General features: G+C 43.8%; 1 protein-coding gene across 1 annotated transcript in view; it reads left to right on the top strand.

The window, feature by feature from the left end:
* The window catches only part of fndc3ba (fibronectin type III domain containing 3Ba), a 110,711-nt gene that overhangs the window by 43,323 nt on the left and 49,277 nt on the right, over positions 1 to 18,111 (top strand). The window contains exons 4-7 of the mRNA XM_069661324.1: positions 6,526 to 6,602; positions 10,116 to 10,347; positions 10,492 to 10,657; positions 11,631 to 11,758. Of these exons, the coding sequence (XP_069517425.1) occupies positions 6,526 to 6,602; positions 10,116 to 10,347; positions 10,492 to 10,657; positions 11,631 to 11,758 (603 nt within the window). The remainder of the gene's footprint in view (positions 1 to 6,525; positions 6,603 to 10,115; positions 10,348 to 10,491; positions 10,658 to 11,630; positions 11,759 to 18,111) is intronic.

The raw sequence follows: 18,111 nt of genomic DNA on the forward strand, positions 1-18,111 counted from the left end.
CGTGTCATCCCCGCTCTCTTTTCCTGTTTCCAACACTATCCACTGTCCTCTCAATAAAGTCATGAAAGACCAGAAAAATAATCTTTAAAAAAAAAAAACTGAAGGAATTTTTTTTTTAGTTATGCTAGCTATAGTTTGCCCACTATGTTGCTCGGCGACAGGAGTGACATTTGGTGACGCTAGGGTACAGGTGGGAACAGCTGATGACCAGCTCGTAGACCAGACCGTCTACGCAGGCTATGATTGACGCATCCTCCCGAGGCCGCGTCCTTCAAAGGCTGCAGCCGCTGAATTGAGACACAGCTACAGAGACAGCAGAGAAGCAGAAGGTTACATTGGAATTTAAACCAATCGCCAACCAGGGATGAGGGTCAAACCATGCAGCTACTTCTGGGCAAACAACCAGAGAAGGAACTTAAGTTCTCTACCATCTGACCTCACGCAACATTTGGCCTTGAAGTCTATTTTGCACAAGCAGAGCTGGAAAGTTGTCGCAAACATCTTCAGGCTTTTGTTTTTCCATAAACAACGTGCATTCATTTAAAATATGAGCCCCGCATGGCCAGTGGGCTAATAAAGCACAACCCTGCTTTAACAGGCCTCACAGTGCCTGTTTCTTCCTCTGCTCTGTAACATGCTGATGTCACATGTTGATGAGGTCATCATGGCACTGATAGATCATCAGCTGGCAGGGCTGAACATGCCTTCCCTTTGTTCTCGTGTGACAAAGTGTTATGCAACTTTGAGGTGGGAGGCCACAAGTCTGGAGGCTCGCTCGTCCTGAGGAATGTGCTTCCACATACCTACACACACACACACACACACACACACACACACACACACACACACATTATATACATACAGTAAGACCCAGTGTTCAAACGTAGCAGCTCTCCTGCTTATGATTTACATTCCACAGCAAATCAGCTGCCCGCTCAAATTACCAACCGTCGCACAGAACACACACTCAGGCTCACAAGTGTGTGTGTTTGTTACATGCATATGCAGCACATCAGCTGTGTGTGCCCGTCTGTGTATGTGTGATTATGTGTGTGTGTGTGTGTGCGTTGGTGTAGTTACTGAGGGCAGGGCAGCGCAGGAAGTCCCCACTTCCTCCTCCATCACTGAGTCTCACCCCGTCCAGGGCAAAGATGTCCGCCGGACTTGACTCACCGGAGATGGACTGAAGTGTGTGCGTTTGTGTGTGTGTGTGTGTGTGTGTGTATGAAGCTCCACATGCTTCACACCAATCCGGGATGTGTACATAAAGTCTACTGTGCTATTTAAAAGTTGTCTCCCACATTTCCTGCAACCACAGGCTCTCGCCCCCTTCCTCTCCATCTCTTTTTTTCTCTCATCTTTTTCACCACATTTCCCATCATGCTCCACATTCTGCTTCTCCCTCTATTATCCTTTGTCCCCTTTTCTCCCCCGTAGCTTCTAGTAGCCATATCAGTTGACTAAAGACTCATGGGGATTTGTTTCATATTTATATCTTAGATATGACAATAGGTCATGCTCTGCAGTGTGTGTGTGTGGTTGTGTGTATCTCTGTGTGTGCGTAGTGTGTGTGTGTATGTTGGCCAGGCAGCAGAGGAAGCTGTCGTGGGAGTGTCTTGCTCTTGGAGCACCGAGGACAGATAACATTACCCTGCCGATGCTTACATAACTTCCAGGCAACGCCACGTCACAACTGACCCAGACACACACACACAGATGTGCACACACACACACACACACACGCAGGAATACAAGTACCCATGGAGATGGGACAGCTGCCTCCATGGGGCTCTGAAGGGGTATACAAAGGTTGTGTGTGTTGTACTTAGAAGATAAAGCAAACACAGTGGGTCTGTTTAGTAACGCCATGTTTTTTTGTGTGTGTGTTTTTGGGAAATCCATCTGAGTCGAGTTGTTTTGTATGTAGGTCACCTCACAAACAGGCTCCTTTGGTCTGACACACACACACACTTACACACATGCATTCCCAAGAGGGTCTGCGTTTCCTTTCAATGTGGCGACCACATGTGCAGCGCTGAACCGAAGGGGAAGAGAGAAAGTGTTTGACTCCTCTCATAAAAGTGACTCCTGCTTCAGTCTGAACACAGACGTGAACACGCAGCGTGTCTTCAATACTCACACACACACACACACACACACACACACCGATCAATAGATGAGTGTGCTTAAGGAGTCTGAGTAAGTTTGTGTGTTTATACGGATATAGGTGATCAGGCAGTGTGTGAGAGCAGGACTCTGGTTGTGTTGTGGGGGCCCGTGGCAGCTGTCTTTGACAGTTGTGTGATGGGAAACATCTGATGAAAAGTTGCATCACGTCCTGTCTGAGTATGTATGTGAATGTATGTGCAGACAGCTGGGCAAAATCACATTAAGTTTGAGTCTTTTTTTTGTGTGGAAGTAGAAGATATGTGTGTGTGTTTGTGTGTGTGTGTGCTCTGCAGTGTGACACAGGATGTTTACGAGGACAGGTGTGTATATTTCTTGTGTAACTCTTTGGTGACAAATTAAAACTTCCTATGTGTAAGACTTAAAAACTCTGCGTGTGTGTGCGTGTGTTTAGGTGGAGCAGGAAGTTGTGTGTGGCTTTTTCTTTGATGATAAGCTCGGGTGCATTGTTGCCCAACCACTTCTAACTAAAGTATTTAACTTTTTTTGCACTTTAATTTATTTTCTGTTTTCTTTTAACGTGTTGCTCATTCTTTTCTTAGTTGTCCAATCCTCACCTGTCTGTCTTCCTCCCCGTCTATCTGTCCCTCATCTGTCTTTGTTACGGTAGCTTGTCATCATTCCTGTGGTCTTCTTTGTTGCGTTAGACCGTGACACTCAAACAAATATGTGCACACGTCACTGACCCTAAGTGAACGCACATCCGACCACAGACCTCGTATTTATTTCAGTGACCCTCACATGGGGAATGTTAAGTCATAGATGAAAGTCATAGATGTGGTACTTAACAACTTCTATGTACTTTACTTGGAAATTAGAGTGCGATATGGCCTGAAAAAATATCTCTGATTTTTATCACCACAATCTCTTTTCGATTTTAAGGTTTCTGATTTGAATCAGTTGTTCTGATTTTTTCCTCCTTAAAAGTAGGGGTGTAAACAAGTACTCAGGTGAACAAGTACTCACTGAATCGGTTACAAAAAAAATGTAATCGATAATCGTTTTGTAATCCTGTATTTTTTCTACATTTTATCCCAGTAAGGTCTCTGTGTCATGAAGGCTTATAATTGTTATTTAAAAAGCGATCGTGCTTGTTGCTTTCTGCGTTTTAAAAAGAATCCCCATGGCAACCAAACACCACCGGGTAAGCAATGGAAAGGGAGACTGCCTCCACATTAGGGATGCTAATTTAGAGTCTTTTTATCTGACCGATAAGCGACCCCCATTAACGGTCATTAATCGTGTGCAATGTGTTACAAGGACTGTCCTTTTGAGGCCGAGGACAAGGTGTTTGAAAGCAGGTGCGCGCTGTGGACGTAGGTGATTCTTTATTGTGAATATAAGACAATATTAACAGAATTTAAATATTGGTAATCTAGCCCATCCATAATGGTATAAATATAAATAAATATAGAAAATAAACAACGATAAATGTGCAGGAAATCTGCTGGACAGTGGTGCCATGAATATCTGTGTATTCACTGCTAGCTCTAAGAGCAGGCTCTAATGGTTGAAATCTTCACAATACTATGTACAAAGCAAAGAAACGTCAAGGACTCCTTTATTAAAAGAGTAAGTCTATTTTTTTGCAACAATATTGAATTATCAATTCTATAAAGCAATAGAGTTTGATTTAATTGAGCCAGGTCCCCTTTGATTCCCCTCACAGGGTCCGATTACTCATGTTAATGCCCTTCATTAGCTCAGGTAATCCAGTGATGTCATCCCACATGCAGGATATGACCTCATAACTGATCTCTGACCTGAACTCTCCGGCAATCGGAAGCAGAAGAAGCAACAGATGCAAGATGAGAAGCTGGGGAGGGGAGGGGGGAGTGAAAGGGGGAGTGCAGTTTGTTCGCTGCAGGATTAGTGCGGAGGAAGTCGAGCCTCTGTTTGTGCTGCTTAAAGGGCAAAGCTGGAGGCAAGAGCAGAGAGAGTGACGTTACCACAATGTGCATCACGGAGCGCTTTAATGTTCACGCACACACACACACGGACACACACACGAACACAAGAACAGCAGCTTCCACACACACGTTTGACTGCTTGATTATCCTGAGCCTTTCTAAATGGCAACAGTCTGATACTATATGACTAACAGCAGTGTGTGTGTGTGTGTGTGTGTGTGTGTGTGTGTGTGTGTGTGTGTGTGTGTGTGTGTGTGTGTGTGTGTGTGTGTGTGTGAAAGGTAGCAGGACAAAGAGTGTCTTGTATTTTGGGGAGGGGTTGGGGGGTAGTTGGGCCTGTTGGGTCCAGTCCTGGGGGCCAGGGATGGGAATGCTCAGTGTGTGCGTGTGTGTGTGTGTGTGTGTGTGTGTGTGTGTGTGTGTGTGTGTGAGCAGAGGAATGCTGCTGTTTGCTGAGTGAAGAGCACAGAGGCAGCAGAGACTGTCCAAACACACGTCTGTTTGTCAAGAGTGTGTGTGTGTGTGTCTGTGAGAGGGCGACTGAGACACAGAGAGGGAGTGTGAGTGTGTGTGAGCAAGAGGGAAAGTGTGCTATGAGCAGGGATGGAAAGGGGTTTAGAGGAGCTCTGTGTTTGTGTGGTGTGTGTGCGTGTGTGTGCGTGTCCAAGCTATGACCTTCTACTCAATGAGGACTTTCATATCCACCTCTGGTCTCCAAGGCCGTGGAGCGGACGGGACTGAAAGAGGTCTGTCTCTTCATACCTGTGACCTACTCACACACACACGCTTAGGAGACTTTCCTCAGGTTGTGTGTGTATGTAGGCGTACGTGTGTGTTTACTGTACTTTTACCTGTTTGTTTGTCCGATGAGAGGTCAGGAAAGGGGATGAAAGAGGGAGGGACTGAGGGAAAAAGAGGGATGGTTAAGGGAGGGCGATCGAGAGGGGGGAAAAGATAGAAAAGGATGAAGTGAGTAATATTAAAAATAAAAGGGAGTGACGGAGGTGAGTAATAGGTGAAAGGAAAGGAAAAAAGGAGGATCATGTAGGAGGAATTCTTAAAAGGAGGAGGAAAAAGAGGGTAGGAAAAGGGAGGTATTGAGAAGGATGGAGGGAATGACAGCTTTGGATGGAAGGAGAGAGTTAAAAACAGTTTAGAGGCCCTTCACCAAATTTCAAAATAAAGTGTTTAATTTGGGTGAAATGATCCTCTAAAGGAAACACGCTTCAGACTATTCAGCCGACATGTGATAGGTGTCAACATCTGATTAGTATCATTCTTGTGTATTTAGGTAGTAAGGGCCTCTGTGTGTGTGTGTGCGTGCGTGTGTGTAGTGTGATTTATTCAGAGGCCAGGTCTGCCTCCAGCTGTCCCACTGGGGTCCCAATGACTTTACCAGCCACAGACCTCCATCACACAGAGAGAGAGAGAGAGAGAGAGAGAGAGGGAAGGGAGGAAGAAGAGAGAGAGATGGAGAGATTTGGGGGTGGTAGTGGGAGGGAGAGGGTGGGGGGTAGGGTGGGGGTGGTTGTATGGATGTAGTGGAAAAATCAACATCATTTTCAATCTGCTTATTCTATTAGACTGTCTTTGCTTCCTCTCCTTCAGAGTAAAGGTTTTCTTTTCCTCCCATGTGTCATACATCCGTCCGTCATGATGCTACTGTTGAATGCAGACGTCATAATTTATAACAGCTTTAAGTCTGTCTGCTAGAAGTAAAGGGGAAGGCTCACTTGCTTATAAATATAGGAATAGCAATGCACGCTGTTTGTATAACTTTCTCCACAGCTATGGCGCAAATTTCAAATATTACTGCTTCTATCGATTACAGAGAACACCAGCTTTGACTGACAGCGGCTTTTTCCAGGGGCGACTTGCTCCTTTAAGTATATTTCATGATATAAACTGATCAAAGAAAATAAAGCAACAGATATAATTCACAAAATGGTACAGGTAAAACAACACAGGGCATGGTTGGATTTGTTCAGAGTAAGACAGGAGACTTCCTGTAATGCCAAGCAGAAAAATATCACCAAACTTCACAGAATCTAACTTTTATGAGCGACATTGGGAAAAAATAGTTCCTTAAATTTGTACAATTCAGACATTTTTACAAATACAAACAATTGTGAAAAAATGAATGTTTAAAACAAGCTGATACTATTTGTGTGTCTCATCCCTGAAACATACTTCTCTTATGCTTTTATTTTGAAATTAATTCGCTCTTTTAAAACCTTTAATGTACACAAACAGGTTGATTCTCTTGAACAAGGGGCCTTTCACAATAAAACGTCTTGCCCCTCAGTGTGCGTGGTCGTGTTTTTGTCCCTGCATGTGTTCTGCTGATTGATGAATGTAAATGAGACTTTACTTTAGCATTAGCTGCTTCCCAGGTTAAATAAATAATTCTTTCTCTCCTCCTTCACAGGTCCTGCTGAGGTCCCCATGATGTCCCCAAATGGGTCAATCCCCCCCATCCACGTCCCCCCGGGATACATCTCACAGGTTAGTGTGTGTCTTTTTCTTCAGTCTTACACTCGCAACTTGTTTTTATGTTCTTGATTTGTTATTGTGGAAGATTTTCAGTCAAAATAAGAGTCAGGCACAGAGGGAGACCAACCAACACAATGTGGGAAACTGCATTTAATTAGCTGGTGGTTTCTTTTCGGGAAAGAAAAGACTTCGTCTGCCCTCATGTGATCAAATATAACTCTTGAAATCACATTTTTCTTGGTTACAAGTAGAAGGTTTGCCATACTTTCCACATAAAGTATCTACCCAGTGTTGATGTTATTAGGTGCTAGTTCGCTGATGGCAGTCGAGCAGCACGCCTTTTGGTTTGTTTCAACATCCTGTTTTTTTCTGCAAATTCCTGAAACCAAATTAAATTAAAATTGTGGATTTGTAGCCAAAAAAATGGGTGCTTGGTTGCAGTACGGTTGTGCAACTTGAGAAATTTGGTACTGAGGGCCACATCAGGTCTTTTAAAAGTCTCAATCCAGCCCTGTAATTATCTATAAAGTATTTGAATATGAGTGACAGTGTTGTGAAATAAAAAACAAAATATACTTCTTCCAATAAGAGATGTTACCTTTTAGGCTGTTGATACTGATAGCCATACTGAGCTAACTTCAGTTCATTTTATCCGCAGGCTAATTAGCCCCATGCTGCCTTAGCAGAGGAGATTTAGGAGAGTCAAACTGACTAAAGAAAGATGTGAAGTGCAACATTGTGTTTGTTAAAAAACAACAGCATAAAAGCAGTGCATTGTGAACACATTTAAAGTCCTACCTTTACAGGCCTGACATAGGAAATGTAAATGTCCAGCGCCTAAAATCCGGCCCTTCTAAAACAGTATTTAAGTAGGCCTGCTCCTGTGTGTTTGCTTTTAAAGATGTCCTCACAAGAATAGAAAAGATTACAACAATCTACATAAGTTAGGGAATTATCTGTATGCTTTTAAAATAAGTTTGTGTTGTAAGTGAATCAACATGTGTCAATAGGTCAGCCCTCAGTGTAGCAAACACACATGTGGCCTTCATGTGCTGACATTCTGCTCCTATGCCAATGGAAGCCAGGTCATTGGCTCACCGGGGGTGTGTGTTTGTGTTTGCATGTGGGTGTGTGTGTGTGTGTGTTAGCAGGGACCGAGCCAAGTGTGAGCGGGAAACACTGTCACTGTTACATAAACACGCCTGATAGTGGAGACAGGCACTGGGTGGGTAGGTTTTTGTGGGGTGAGGGGTGGAAGAAGGAGGGATGGAAGGATGGATGGAGAAAGAGAGCGCTGCGGTGGTGGAAAGTCAGATGGATTTTACACGTGTGTGTGTGTGTGTGTGTGTCCTTAGTGGTTTGTGCTAATGGCTGCATTGTGACGGTGGGTGTGTGAGTGCACATGTGCATGCATATTTGTGGGTCCCTTCCAGTTTGTATTAGCTGGAATGTGTGTGTGTGCGCGAGTGTGTGTCTCCTTGCCAGTAAATGCTGCGTGGGTTTGTAGTTCGGATCCACATGTACTCATGCAGGGACTTTGCCCTTGTTTTCCTGTCAACAGTCTGTTTTTCAACTCTGCAGAAGGGGAGGGGGTTGAGGGGCAATAGGGGGCCTCCTCTTCCCACTCCTCCTCCTCTACTTCTCCCCCTCTTCCACTTTTTCTCACTTGGATTAGTTCTGCAACCATCTTCCTCCCCTTATGACCCTCTTAATACTCTCTCTTCTTTCTTTCTGTCCGTCGTATTCTGGCACTGAGTCCTAGTGTGTGTGGGGGTTTTGGGGGTATAGTTATTTGGTGTGTGTGTGCGCGTGATTGTGTGTGTGTTGTTGTTGTTAGGAACCCGCAGATGACTTCCCCTCTCTGCAGGGAGTGTGTGTTTGCTCTCTGCTTGGAATGCAGGCCTGTGAAAGTGTCTGAATAGTTGGAATGTGTGTGTGTGAATGTGTGTGTGAAAGTGAACACATGTATGGCACTTATGTAAATTTCTTTGGAAATGAGTTGTTATTGTGATCTGCAGACCATCTGATAACAACATTGCAGCTCTTGTTTTCTCCACTTAAAGGGCCACAGCATCCTGTTAGCACAATGTCTCAGTTGTTACATAAATTATGCAATTAATTCCTTTATTAGATATCCACCATTCAACAGAGCTGCTCTTACAAAATGATTGACAGCTTCATTTTGTAAGAGCAGGTGCAGGAGGACCTTTATGTAAAGACTATTTAAACTTTAAAGGACTTGTTTCGACAGTATGAAAAATATATTTAGTTGCTTTACTGACAAAAGTTAGCAGAGAAGATTGATGACCGACTCCCCTGCCTGTTTGGTAAATCTAAAGCCAGGAGCCAGTGTGGTTAGCTTAGCTCAAAGACAGGACACAGGGCAAACAGCTAGCTTGGAGTTAGCTTACAGCCAAACGATGACAACAGGTTACTGTTCCCAAAAGGTTGTGTGCAACATTATGCAGTGTAAACTTTATAATATATATTATTCAGTTTCTTTTCCTCGTTTTTACTGGTTAAACCAATAAGAGTTAGTGTTCTGAAGATTATCCAGCGGGACAGTTGAGAGCCAAGCCACTGGGGGGCGCAGCCGCGGACTCAGCCGTGTACGCTACCATTTATTAGAGAGAGAGTGACGGTTGCCAAACAGTTATCAGTGACACAGTTATAAGTGTATAAGTTCATAAGTGCATTGATCTTCGTCATTTCTGTTCAGGTTCAGGTGTGTGCGATGTTTATTGCTGGATATATTGTTTATAATGTCACTTTATGATGCTGCAACGACTGTGTTAAGTAATCGCGGTAAAATACGTCTTTTTATTGGCGCGAATGGCGCTGAACTGTCTGGTTCTGTTTAATGGATACAATCTTATTTTTAATGTGTGTATATTACGGTTCCTCACTGTCTGCAATTTATGTGTATTAAGTCACTAAGTGTCTGCTAGATGCCTAGATAAATCTGTGACTATTTACGTTGTTATTCAGTGAGCTGTTACTAATGGCTTTTTAGTACTGTTTATTACAGAACCACACACTCACTTGACCGCAACATCGGGAACATAGAAGACTGCATTCTTACAGATGTACACTCCGCGATTATAACTGAGAGCAGCCAGCTTATAATTATCGAACCTCAGAAACAGTTAGCTTGTTATTTAGTTAGCTTCAGAGGTGCTGCTAGGCTCTTTATGCTAATTTTAGCTACACAGCTGCTATCTTTAGCTTCATGTACTGTATACAGAACTTTAAGTGGTTTTGATCTTCTTCTAGTTCAAACTGATATCTGGTTAACTTTGAGGAAGTTCTCTCAGGGAAATCTAACCTGTATAAAGCAGTCCCCGGCTGTGTGCAGTTCACTGACCTCACATGAGTTGTGGGTATGGAAGTCTAAGTTTCTCAGACACACACGTCTCAGCGCCATTTGGAGCCGTCAGTGTGCAAAATTTCCAAGTTTACTGTTAACTGTGAAACATGTATCCCTCTTACGCTCACCTCCCTCTCTCTTCTCCGTGTCTCCCGCAGGTGCTGGAGGATACCACAGGGGTCCGCCGGGTGGTTGTCACCCCCCAGTCTCCGGAGTGCTACCCCCCCTCCTACTCTCCGGCTCTCTCCCCCACACACCATCTGCCCCCCTACCTGGCTCACCCTCACTTTATCCCCAACTCTCACTCTTTCTACCCCCCTGTGAGCCCCGGGGACCTGCCCCCCCACCAATACTACCAGCACCACCTTCCCCCCATGTACGGCGACCCAGGTACGGACACGCTGACTGGACTTTAGCTGCTTCCAACAAAGGAGGGATTTGATATGGAATTAAACATCCAATTACTTCTATTAAAAATCTGCTTTGCACAGATTTTTAGTCTGACATAAATGACCTTCTTTTCCTTTCCTGCAGAAATCATCCCAGTTTACGGGATGTCGAACTACATAGGCAGAGAGGAGACGTACAGTAAGCCACAGCCCAAGAAGATAAAGGACCGACTAGAGCGACAGAACCGACTTAACTCCCCTCCCTCCACTCTGTATAAGGGCAGCCTGGGGCCAGCACACAACGGATACAGGTGAGCATACTAATTCCAATATTTAATGCTTCTTCATTTTAAAATGGCTGTATGTAATTCATTAGAAGTTTGTTGTTAATTCATTTATAAATCTGAGCGTCCAATTTGTTTTCTTATCTTTGGATTTTCACTTATTTTTGAAGTTGTATCTGTAGTCATCGATCTTTTCTTTGTTTGTTCAGCCATAGTAGATTACTGTTTACTCGCAACACTTGCAGAGACCGCAAAAGCAGCCGCTTAGCTCCGCCTACTCTCTCTGGCAGACCAACCACTGCTGGATGATGGAAAACGCGTCACTAACTGGGCGCCAGTTGTGATTTTTTTCCTCTAAAGTCACCACAGACATTCAGTCTGTAATACAGTGCTTGTGTTACCTCATTTGGCGATAGATAGTGACTTAACAGATATTTATTTAAATGAAAATCTTCAAGATTATAGCTTTTTTAAAAAAAAAGCAATATCTTTTCTGAATGCCAATTACCAACCTCTTAATGTTGCATTATAAGTTAGTTTTTAGTTGTGTACATGCATGCATTATAACAAATTGCTTATTTTTTCACATCAATTACACACATGGATGTGTTGTTATTATGGCCGCTCTGGTTTGCCAGGGAGTTGTCATTGCTGATGCTGATTTGATTAAGCAGATAAGGTAGAGTTTCTTTGTCACCGTCATAATAAGACAGAGCGTTTCTTCTATAACTTACAGTTGCGTAGAATCCCTGGATTTTACTGTACATATTTCACACAATGTGGAATACAGAGAGAAATCTGGGATAAAAAGAGAGCGCTGGTATTGGATCAATACTCTTTTGTCTTTAAGTTGATGTTGTTGTTAACATCTTAAGTTATCATGCACTGCAGTTAAAACAATACCCAGTGACAAATATAGATTTTATTTTCATAATTTATACTTGCATTATTAATTGTTGTTCCTAAATGAAATACTGTTTCCTATTTGTTTGTGATGCAGCAACAAATCACACGCCCTGTCGCTCGGGTCAGTGGGGTCGGGGGGCGGAGTCAGTCCAGGTGGGAAGAAGCCGGAGAGACGACTCCGCAGCAGTCCACGAAACAGTGAACCAGACACACACACACAAGGTAGGACACAAACACACACACACACACACACACACACCAAACAAAGCAGCAAGAGAGACTGGCATACATGCAGATTTAAACTTGCACCTCAAACACACACACACACACACACACACACACAGCAAAACCAAAGACCACAGTGCAATGTGTGGTGCTGTTGTTTTAATTTTCCACATAGTGTATCTCGACATGCAACCAACCAGCTCATATCTTTTGTTGCAAGAAGGACTGCTGTCCTCGCTGACCTCTCCCTCTGTGTGACTGCCTTTGTCCTCCTCAGTCACTCTGCTCCTCTGCATTCATTGAGCCACATACAGCACACCTTTCCTTCTCTCTTTCCCTTTTTTTCCTCACAGAAAGTCACCCAAAAAAAAAAAATGAATGGATGCTTGCAGCCTCACTGAGGTGAAGGGATCCTATGGGGGGGAGGGCGGTTGAAGTGGAAAGGGGGTGGGGGGGGGGTTCAGAGGTTGTCTGGGTAACCACATAGCTGAACCCGTCCCCGAGCGCTATCGTTTTACCCTCGCTACAATACCGGCCTTGTTGGTGAAGGCTGAGCCACAAGGGGGGTGAGGGGGAGACAGGAGGGGGAGGAAGGGGTCGCATACCTGTAGAGTCCTGCATGAGATGAAGGAAACCTTTGAGCTCAAGGATTCAGACACCACAGCCTTATCACACACACACATACAGTGCATATGTGCAAAGACATAACTCGTGGTACTGTTCCTCTTGTCTTTTCACACATCAGATGTGTGTGTGAGTTATTAAAAAGAGCTCATTTATCCACGCACACACAGACTCAGTTCTCTGCAGAGGCGATGACAGACGAGCATAAAGAGACGCATAAAGTCGTCCGCTCCCTCTTCGCAACTGTCAAACTCCTCTCTAGATTTACCCTCCTCATAAACTTCAGTCGCTCACAGCGTGGTGTCAGATCAGAGGAGTATTACAGATGGAGCTGGTGTTGGTATATGTCTGTTTCCTCAATCCATGAGGGCGGTGTTGAATTTAAGCAAAGTTCAAATGATGCACGTGTGTTCCAAGTTTTAAGGTCTGAAAGTTTAGAACAGAACCGTGCTTTTTATGTCATTTTAACTCTGGGTTTGTAGATGAGGTGGATGAAAACACAGAGGAAGGTTGCGTTTGATTGATCTGTTAATCTGAAGTTCTTACACAACATATTTCTCACCTACCTTTGGCAATATCTGAGCATGCAGTTGATTTTATCCGCTTGTGTTTTGCATGGTGGCAGACAAGGACAAAGGACACGGTGTGCAAATTCAGAAGATGGAGCTCTTCCGTTGTGGCTTTGCATCATTTATGTATTTGCAGCACGACTGCTGTTCACGCCTTTGTTTCGGCTTTTTGCAGCACGTTTCTCTTGTTCTGTTTGTGTGGACAATGTAAACTTCAGGTGTCGGCTGTTGAGATATCTGCCTCATTACAACAGCGATGACATGGATTTTGTTTGTTCTGCTTCAGCATTGAGAAAAGCAAACATTCAGCAGCAGAGAATCTTAAGACGGAGTTGTCATTAGGATGCACGATAGTGGATTTTTTGCAGGTTTGCCGAAATTTTCCAACCCTTTTCGCAGATTGCCGATTTTGATACCGATATATTAGGCACATGTTTTTTTCCCCCAACTGCAGAGAACATCAAGTGTCCCCTGTAGTGGAACTGATATCATGCCTACTCTTATTGTAGTGGCCCACTGGCAGATGCAGAAATAACATCACACAGTGCTTTTTAAAACGTACACATTCACTGGGCAATATAAGAAAACTACTTAAATGCCATATTTATTTGTTTGTAATATTTTCTTTCCTTTTTTTAGGGAATCATCGAGCATTTAGGCAAAGCGTTTTATCGGCGGGAAATATCGGCAAAAAAATGCTGATGCCGATATGTCAGAATCAAGCCACAATCTGCAGACACCGATAACGTGCCGATAACATCGTGCATTCCTAATTGTCATAGGGATACACTGCTGCTGTTGGAGCAAAATTCTTTTCAAATCCTTCCAAAATTCATGACATTTGGGTGGAGGCAGAAAGATTTTTAATAACATGCCTACGCCAAAAACACGGCTAGACGGCAGTAGGTGTTAGACAGAAAACAGGCTTTGTTTTGGGTGGAATAAACCTTTAAAATATGTCACATTCGTATCGTATTTTCTCTAACAATGAAATGCTTCTAAACCTGCACACTTCCACTTCTAGAGAGATTGCGTGCAAGTTTGGGCATCTGTCAATGCAAAACATACAGAAGAGGTGGTGTTGCACTGCAGAGAGGGGACTAAACAGATTCTTAGAGTACACACACACACACACACACACACACAGCATGCTGACACATAAACAGAGAGTCATCATAGATGAGTGCCAGAGCAGAAAAGGGAAAGCGAGTCCGACAGCTCAGCTTCAGAGTTTAACAGTTTCATGTTGCACGTTCTGTTGTACTCAAACACACAGTAACACACATGACAGACAGGAGCATGTCAGCGTGTCGTCAGTCGTCTGTTCTGGTCTGCCAGGGTCTCAGTACTGGGCTGGAGATCAGGCTGAGTCAGCTAGATATACCACACAACACACACACACACACATACGCACAAACACCCCGTGACTGGGCTTCCTGTAAAACAATCAGAGCATGAGGGTCCAGAGGATTGGCGGGAGGTAGGGGAGGGGGGCAAACAGGGAGAGGGGAGAGGAATGCAGGATTTGAAGGACAGATGAGAGAGGAGGGAGATGGATGGAAGGTTTGTAAGAAGAAAAAAAACTAAGCTGAAGTCCAACATCACAGGGAACGGAGAGATGGAAAGACAGAGAGAGAAACGGAGTTAAAGAGCAGAGTACAAACAGTCCGACTAAGTTGCTGCTTGGCCCAACGCATCCAAGTACGGTTCAACCCAGAATACCACACACACACACACACACACACGCACACACAGCCGCCTACGCTTTGCCCCTGATGCCCTTGCTCTCCGCTGTGTGTGTGTGTGTGTGTGTGTGTGTGTGTGTGTGTGTGTGTGTGTGTGTGTGTGTGTGTGTGTGTGTGTGTGTGTGTGTGTGTGGCTACTGCCCCAGTGCCAGTAAGGCAGCAGGCTGACTTGGCGAGCACAGTGTCCATTCCCCAGTAAAGCCTGCTCTACAGGCCCTTTTTTCCTCAGAACCGTGCTCCCTCCTGAGCAGAAACAGATGTGGGCCCCGTCCCCTCTGTTCCTCCATCTTGGCTCTGCATCATCACCACCGCAGATCCCGTCTCTCACTTAGAGAAACTGGGATTTCAGCAGAAACAGATGGGCCAGCACCCTCGGCTCCTCCATCTTTGATTCTACGTCATTGCCAAGTCTTGTGATTTCAGGAGAAACCAGATGGGTGCAGTCTCTGCTGCGTCCACCATGTTGGCTCTGTTTAATGGGATATGAGGAAAACAAGACTGGTCATGGATCTAACATGGCTTTGAAACTTCCTTCCCATTCTTTTTCCGCAAATGCAATTTAAATCTCAGGAATTCCTTAAGATTAATTTTCAATTGCACAATCGTCTTAGCAACGAAAATAAGGGAAAATATTTCCTGTATCTCCAGTGTTGACATAGTGATTCTAAACCGGAGAAATGTCTCAAGATTATCCGTCATTGCCAAACAAGATGACAATCTGCCAAGACGGATGTTATGAAACAAGGAAAACCCTCCTAGAATTATATCGTCTGACAAATCTTGGCTCACTGTTCGCTTCAGACTTGCACAAACTATGGTATCATATTTATATGAAAGTATTTTTGCTCTGCCATGTTCACGTACAGTTTGTCAGATAGTTTAAATAACTACGTTATTACACTGTTAACTCATCAACATTGAAGCTGAACAAGAACAAATTTAAGCGTATCTTAAGATATTTCTTGCAGCACCCTAAAAACAGCCACACATATGACTTTCACATATATGATAAAGCTCTTTGTGGGCTTCCAGGAAAAGTTGGTGCCATGTCTGTAGCACCTTGCGTTCCAGAGACAGGGCTCTGTCAACTGTCACAATAAGAAATTTTGGGACTAATGCACAGTGTTTTCAGGCAATAGAGTGGCAGAAAGCAACATATAATAATAATTAATTGGTACATCTGTCTAATAAGGGGTTGTAAGTTGTAACTAATGGCTTCCCCTTGTTTGATAAGTTATTCACCATTACTTAATAAACAAGCAATTAATAACAACCCTGGGGTTGCCAGGTTGAGATAATCCCTTTGGCTGTTGACTCTCTGATAGTCTTGTCATTCACAAAGCCAGTCTTACAGGTTACTAGTGATTATTTTTTTAATATGCCGCGATGTCAACAAGAGATTTCTACTTCCATCACAAAGGGTTCTTAAACTTCTGTACTTATAAATGCCAGTAAATAGATAATTAATGAAGTTGTTCAGCTTTTTTAAGAAGGTCAAATTAAAACTACTTACAATAAGAGCTCAGAAATTGTCATGCTGCTGGAGGATAAAGATGTTTGTTAACCGTTAGTGAAAATATTAATCAGAGCTCATAGACGCCTTAAAATGGTTCCTTATACCCCTTTCCCACCAAAATTAGCACAATGACGTGTGTTTTTCAGACCCGGGAAGACCTGCTAATAATGCAGATTGTCTCTTTTACCATTGCCAGTAGAGTGGAGACGTCATAAACACACCGGAAACAGGGTTAGTAAACAGTGAAGATGTTTTGCAGTTAGTTCTTTATTGTATCTATTACTCATTCAGTCTATTTATCAAACTCGGAAACGACAAATTTCGAACGATGTTTGAGCGCCGCTCGGACAGAGACGGCAAAGTCGCAGAAGTTACCGACGGAGCATAGCATCATGCCGGAAAAGGAGGAGATTAGCGGGGCGACACAGGTTTTGTGTTCCCATCCTTGTGGATCGGAGCCGAGGCAATAATTACCCGGATCTGCTGCAGAGTCATTTGACCCGGGTCTGAATGCCGATTGTAACCTTTTCCACTATGCAAATAACCCGGGTATTAGCAGGTTTTTTGACCAGTGGGAAAGGGCACTGAAAACGATTAAAGAAATATAACATTAACAAGAAACACTAGAGCCGCAACTCCCCTATGCAGACGACACCCGCGTATGAGTGAATGGGTTTTACTCTTGCACTGTGCTATTTTTTACCCTGACAGAGTTTCCTACTAATTAAATTTCAGCACCAATGAACTGACAATTTTTAGAACAATGACGCTGTTAAAAGCAGGCTTATAAAAGCACAATGTCATGTAATGTTTTGATGATGTCACCCTCGTTAGCTTGGGCGGCCTTTGACCGACTCATGACTCAGCCCTTATATTAACATCAAACTCCTCTCCCTGCTCCTCCTCCTGCTCTAACAGGATTGGAAATGTGTGAACACTCTCCCACCCATCCCTTAGTGGACTGTTTTGATGTGGATCGCCATAGTGATAATCTCAGCCCCCACCCCACCCCACCCACACACACTCCAACCCCTTCCCACAACCCCAAATACGGCCATGTTTGTAGGGCAAGATGGAGAGCAGTGGAGTGGAAGAAAGAGACTGGAAGTAGAGAGAAGAAAGAAAAGGGAAAGAAGAGAAATGATGGACAGGAACTGGGGAATCAAAGGGTCAAAAATAAGGGGGGATGTACAGAAATCAGAGAGAGAACAAGGGATGGCTTTACCAGGAGAGGAATGTCTTTCCCGCTGATATCATGTAACAGGACTGGAGGGATTAGAAGGGGAGGTTGTTCTCGCCAATCACAATGAGAACACCAGACATTTCCCCATCCAGCTGAATGAACCTTGTGATACAAGCGATAAACTGGCCACACTATCAAACAGCAGCACCCGACTGCTGAGCTGTACTAACCACAACTTGGTTACATAATATTTTAAATCCTTCAACTGCTTCAGCCAGATCAAACTTTGTGTTTGACTAAAACAAATTATGGAAGTGAACAGACGAAATACACACAGTCCAGACATCTAGGGTCTTACTGCTCGAGTGAATTGTGCACGCTTAAAAGATTTTGAGCCGATTTAAGGCTTCTGCTGGCAGTAATTTAAGGCCAATGTGAGGCGAATTTTGAGACTATGACTGCTGTAAACAAACAAGAGGACCTTAGGGAGGAAGTTCTACCACCCTGTACTTTTTCAAATTGTGTGTCACAGGGCCGGGCTTTGTGTTGTTTCAGGGGGTTACTTTTAAAGAGTTTTAAGTGTTAATTTAGGCTATGTCCACATGTACATGGGTTTTTTCAAAATGTGGCTTTTTCTCTGCGTTTCTCTGCGTTTCTCTGCGTCACTGAAAACGGATCTTTTGTAAAACTCCAGCCAGGTTGAAGCTTTTAGA

This window comes from Semicossyphus pulcher, unplaced genomic scaffold (genome assembly GCF_022749685.1).
Source record: "Semicossyphus pulcher isolate SPU_LCO1_2020_fin unplaced genomic scaffold, fSemPul1.0.p SCAF_14, whole genome shotgun sequence".
Classification (NCBI taxonomy): Eukaryota; Metazoa; Chordata; class Actinopteri; order Labriformes; family Labridae; genus Semicossyphus; species Semicossyphus pulcher.